This window comes from Oncorhynchus gorbuscha, linkage group LG01, assembly GCF_021184085.1.
Source record: "Oncorhynchus gorbuscha isolate QuinsamMale2020 ecotype Even-year linkage group LG01, OgorEven_v1.0, whole genome shotgun sequence".
NCBI lineage: Eukaryota > Metazoa > Chordata > Actinopteri > Salmoniformes > Salmonidae > Oncorhynchus > Oncorhynchus gorbuscha.
This window is the reverse complement of record NC_060173.1, coordinates 5116738-5121737: the sequence shown is the minus strand read 5'-3', so window position 1 is coordinate 5121737 and position 5000 is coordinate 5116738. Positions and strand designations below refer to the sequence as shown.

At 43.6% G+C, this 5000-nt stretch overlaps 1 protein-coding gene across 3 annotated transcripts in view; it reads right to left on the bottom strand.

Moving 5' to 3' along the window:
- LOC124031711 (disintegrin and metalloproteinase domain-containing protein 10-like) overlaps positions 1-5000 on the bottom strand; it is a 32903-nt gene that overhangs the window by 20838 nt on the left and 7065 nt on the right. For all 3 annotated transcript variants that reach the window (XR_006838161.1, XM_046343298.1, XM_046343311.1), the window contains exons 3-4: positions 4147-4265; positions 3665-3823 (exon numbers count right to left, since the gene is read on the bottom strand). Coding sequence is in view for 2 of the 3 variants with exons in the window: in XM_046343298.1 (XP_046199254.1) it covers positions 3665-3823; positions 4147-4265 (278 nt within the window). In the remaining variant the exon portion in view is untranslated. The remainder of the gene's footprint in view (positions 1-3664; positions 3824-4146; positions 4266-5000) is intronic.

Genomic DNA, 5000 nt, shown 5'->3' with positions numbered 1-5000 from the left:
CAGTAGTATAGAAAACAGTAGTATAGAAAACAGTAGTATTGAACAGTAGTATTGAACAGTAGTATAGAATACAGTATTATAGAATACAGTAGAATAGAAAACAGTAGTATAGAAAACAGTAGTATTGAACAGTAGTATTGAACAGTAGTATAGAATACAGTATTATAGAATACAGTAGAATAGAAAACAGTATTATAGAAAACAGTATTATAGAAAACAGTAGTATAGAAAACAGTAGTATAGAAAACAGTAGTATTGAACAGTAGTATAGAATACAGTAGTATAGAATACAGTAGTATAGAATACAGTAGTATAGAAAACAGTAGTATTGAAAACAGTAGTATTGAAAACAGTAGTATTGAAAACAGTAGTATAGAATACAGTACTATAGAAAACAGTAGTATTGAAAACAGTATATACATATGAGATGAGTAAAGCAGTATGGAAACATTATTAAAGTGACCAGTGTTCCATTATTAAAGTGGCCAAGCCTATGTATATAGGGCAGCAGCCTCAAAGGTGCAGGGTTGCATAACAGAGTGGAACTTGGGCAATGATGGCTATTTAACAGTCTGATGGTCTTGAGATGGACCGAGAGCTTCGGACCTCACCTTCTGGATGATAGCGGGGTGAACAGGCAGTGGCTCGGGTGGTTGATGTCCTTGATTTTTTTTTTGCCTTTCTGTGACATCCGGTGCTATAGGTGTCCTGGAGGGCAGGTAGGTTGCCCCCGGTGATGCGTTGGGCAACTCGCACCACCCTCTGGAGAGCCTTGCGGTTGAGGACGGTGCAGTTGCTGTACCAGGCGGTGATACGACCCGACAGGATGGTCTCGATTGTGCATCTGTAAAACCAAATTTCTTCAGCCTCCTGAGGTTGAAGAGGCGCTGTTGCGCCTTCTTCACCACACTGTGTGTGGGTGGACCATTTCATATCGTCAGTGATGAACGCCGAGGAACCCCTGCTGTTTTGATCAGCTCCTTTGTTTTGTTGACGTTGAGTGAGAGGTTATTTTTCTGTCAAGACTCTCCCAGGGCCCTCACCTCCTCCCTGTAGACTGTCTCGTCATTGTTGGTAAATCAGGCCTACTGCTGTTGTGTCGTCTGAAATCTTGATGATTGTGTTGGAGGTGTGCATGGCCTCGCAGTCATGGGTGAACAGGAGGGGGCTGAGAACGCACCCTTGTGGTGCCCCAGTGTTGAGGATCAGCAAAGTGGAGGTGTTGTTTCCTACCTTCACCACCTGGGGGCGGCCCGTCAGGAAGTCCAGGACCCAGTTGAACAGGGCGGGTTTCAGACCCAGGGCCTGTTGTGTTGAATGCTGAGCTATAGTCAATGAACGGCATTCTTACATAGGTATTCCTCTTGTCCAGATGGGTTAGGGCAGTGTGCAGTGAGATCAGGTAAGGTAGAGGTGATATGATCTTTAACTAGCCTCTTGAAACACTTCATGATGACAGAAGTGAGAGCTACGGGGCGATAGTCATTTAGTTCATTTACCTTTTAGTGAGGCGGCAGGTAGCCTAGTGGTTAGAGCGTTGGGCCAGTAACCAAAAGGTTGCTAGATTGAATCCCAGAGCTGACAGGGTAAAAATGTGTTGTTCTGCCCCTGAACAAGGCAGTTAACCCCCACTGTTTCCCGGTAGGCCGTCATTGTAAATAATAATTTGTTCTTAACTGACTTGCCTAGTTAAATAAAGGTTCAATATATTTTGCTTTCATGGGTACAAGAACAATGGTGGACATCTTGAAGCAAGTGGGGACAGCAGACTGGGATAGGAAGAGATCGAATATGTCTGTAAACAATCCAGCCAGCTGGTCTGCGCATGCCCTGAGGTGGTGGCTAGGGATGCCGTCTGGACTGGCAGCCTTTCAAGGGTTAACACGTTTAAATGTCTTACTAGTCGGCCACGGAGGAGGAAAGCCCAGAAGGAGGTCCTTGTAGGCGAAATGTTGATTAGCGTTAACAGCGCGAGAAGGAGTGAACTCAAGAACCTGTGGGGAGGTGCGGTCACTGTAGGCATGATCATCTGCCTCTTTGTCTACACTGGCACCTAAAGGAAGGGAGGAGCAAAATGGAGTTGTGATTTGATTTGCCGAAGGGAGGTCAGGGGAGGGCCTTGTAGGCGTCTCGAGAGGGAGAGTAGCAGTGGTCCAGTGTTTTTCCAGAGAGAGTACTACAGTCAATGTGTTGGTAGAACTTAGGTAGCGTTTTCCTAAAAATTTGCTTTTTAAAATCCCCAGCTACAATAAATGCGGACTCAGGATATGTGGTTTCCAGTTTGCATAAAGTCCAGTGTAGTTCTTTGAGGACCGTCGTGGTATTCGGCTTGAGGGGGAATTTACACGGCTGTGACTATAACCTAAGATAATTCTCTTGGGAGGTAATACGGTCGGCATTTGATTGTGAGGTATTCTAGGTCGGTTGAACAAAAGGACATGAGTTCCTGTACATCATCACAATCACACCATGAGTAGTTAATCATGAAACATACACCCCCACCTTTCTTCTTCCCGGATAGTTCTTTATCCCTGTCTGTGTGATGTACTGAGAGCCCAGCTGGCTGTATGAACGAGGACAGTATATCCCGAGAGAGCCATGTTTCCGTGAAACCGAGTATGTTACAATCCCTGATGTCTCTCTGGAGATCCTCACCCTTGTGGGCACTCCTTCAAGACAGTTGGAAAAGCATTCCTCATGAAGCTGGTTGAGAGAATGCCAAGAGTGTGCAAAGCTTTCATCAAGGAAAAGGGTGGCTACTTTGAAGAATCTCAAATGTAAAATATATTTTGATTTGTTTAACACTTTTTTGGTTACTACATGATTCCGTGTGTTATTTCATAGTTTTGATGTCTTCACTATTATTCTACAATGTAGAAAAGAGTAAAAAACAACCACATTTAAAACCTTCAACGAGTAGATGTGTCCACATTTTTGACTGGCACTGTATATGCTATGGAATTTATAGACATTATGTGGGAAGAATACATTATATATATTATTTTTTTAAACTGTTTTTGCTTTGTCATTATGGGGTATAGTATAGAAGCAGCACATCAGTTGTTATTTATGAGAGAGAAAGAAAAAAACAATCACTGTCCTTTCGTTTTCCCCGAAGCTGCAGTCCGATCCGGCCTCGTTTCAATAAGAGATGGAATAATTTTAGCTTTTTAAGTCTCTCTGATCAGAGACTCTGGAACAAAGCTCATCCATCTTATTCTCCAGTGACTGGACATCTGCCAATAGAACGGAGGCGAGTCACCAGGACCCCACCTCGTCAGCCACTGCTGCCTACTGGTAGCCCATGGAACAAAGGAATAAGGTCCGGTATGAACAGTGGAGAACAGCTGAGCTGGAGTTGATTGGTCGGCATCAGCGGTTGATTGACGGGCCTGAAGGCCAATCAGATTGAGAGGGATTTTTAAAATATTTTTTATACACCCAGTCACTCAGCTAATGAGTGTCTCCTCTCCCTAGGGGCCAGCACTGAGCCGGTCTCTATCCTCCGGATGGAACAGGAACCAGCATGCACTCTCACAATTAAAATATGACAAAAGGGTACACCAAAGCCTGTGTGTTTGTATAGGGACAGAAGCAGTAGAGGATTGAGTGTAGAGAGTGGAAGGGTAGGTCTTTGACACACACACACACACACAGTACTCACTGATGTCGTCCTCGTGGTAGATAACAGAGTGGAAGGGAACGTCCCGGTCGTTCAGGTATCTCTCCGCTGGCTCTACGTAGAACTTCCCCTGGTACGTCTGGATGAAGCCCTCAAACTTGCCATCCACCACCGAACCATGGCTCAGTGTGCCCTTTTCACCTGGAGGTGGAGAGAAAGCAGGGGTCATTTAGTCTTGTGATACGAGACCTCAACACCCTATTCTCAATCCAGAATCAAGCTTCATCTGCCAAACCCCTAGAACAGCTGGAGCGGCAGCCAGTATACAATAGACCCCCAAAAGAAGAAACAGACTGAGGGAGGGACTACCTGGACCCGTCCATTAACTGTAGCAACCAGGACAGGGATAGATATATAACACATAGAAGGAACATTAAATGTAGCATACAGGCCAGGGTTAGATATATAACACATAGAAGGAACACAAAAACAGACATATGAGGTGAAGCGTCCTCCAGTCTCACCATATATTTCTCCTGTGTAAATGTGAGAGGTGTCATAGTTCACCTCCTGGCCTCCTACAGACACCTTCAGGTCCTCCGCAAACAGACTGGCGTCTCTCTTCATCCTCAAGTTGAAGTGTCTGACAGATGGAAACAGAGGAGGTTTAGTACCAAGTCATTCAGGGTAGCCTAGTAGTTAGAGCGTTGGACTAGTAACCGGAAGGTTGCAAGTTCAAACCCCTGAGCTGACAAGGTACAAATCTGTCGCTCTGCCCCTGAACAGGCAGTTAACCCACTGTTCCTAGGCAGTCATTGAAAATAAGAATTTGTTCTTAACTGACTTGCCTGGTAAAATAAAAATTCTGTATGGTTTTATTTGAGGAGGGACAGATACAAATACATTGACATATTAAATAAACAAACAATCACCAGATAGATAGATAGATAGATAGATAGATAGATAGATAGATAGATAGATAGATAGATAGATAGATAGATAGATAGATAGATAGATAGATAGATAGATAGATAGATAGATAGATAGATAGATAGATAGATAGATAGATAGATAGATATGTTTAGTTTAATTTATAAGAATCACCAGAAGCTGTCTGGAAGACACGTCCCGAAACAATCTTCATAAAACAGCTTGTTTATTATCAGTGTTTAGGTTCTATTACAATTTAGAGCAACAACAAACAAACAAAAATGTGGAGGACAACAATTAAAATTCTGAATACACTCCTCTGAGATTCAACGTTTCAGTTAAATGGTGTTTCAATGGCTCGTGAGAAGAGTCTCGTCTCAAACCCCTTTCTCCTGTACCATGTTATTAACACGTGGCGCTAAAACGTGGCGCCTTCAGGCCCGAGAGT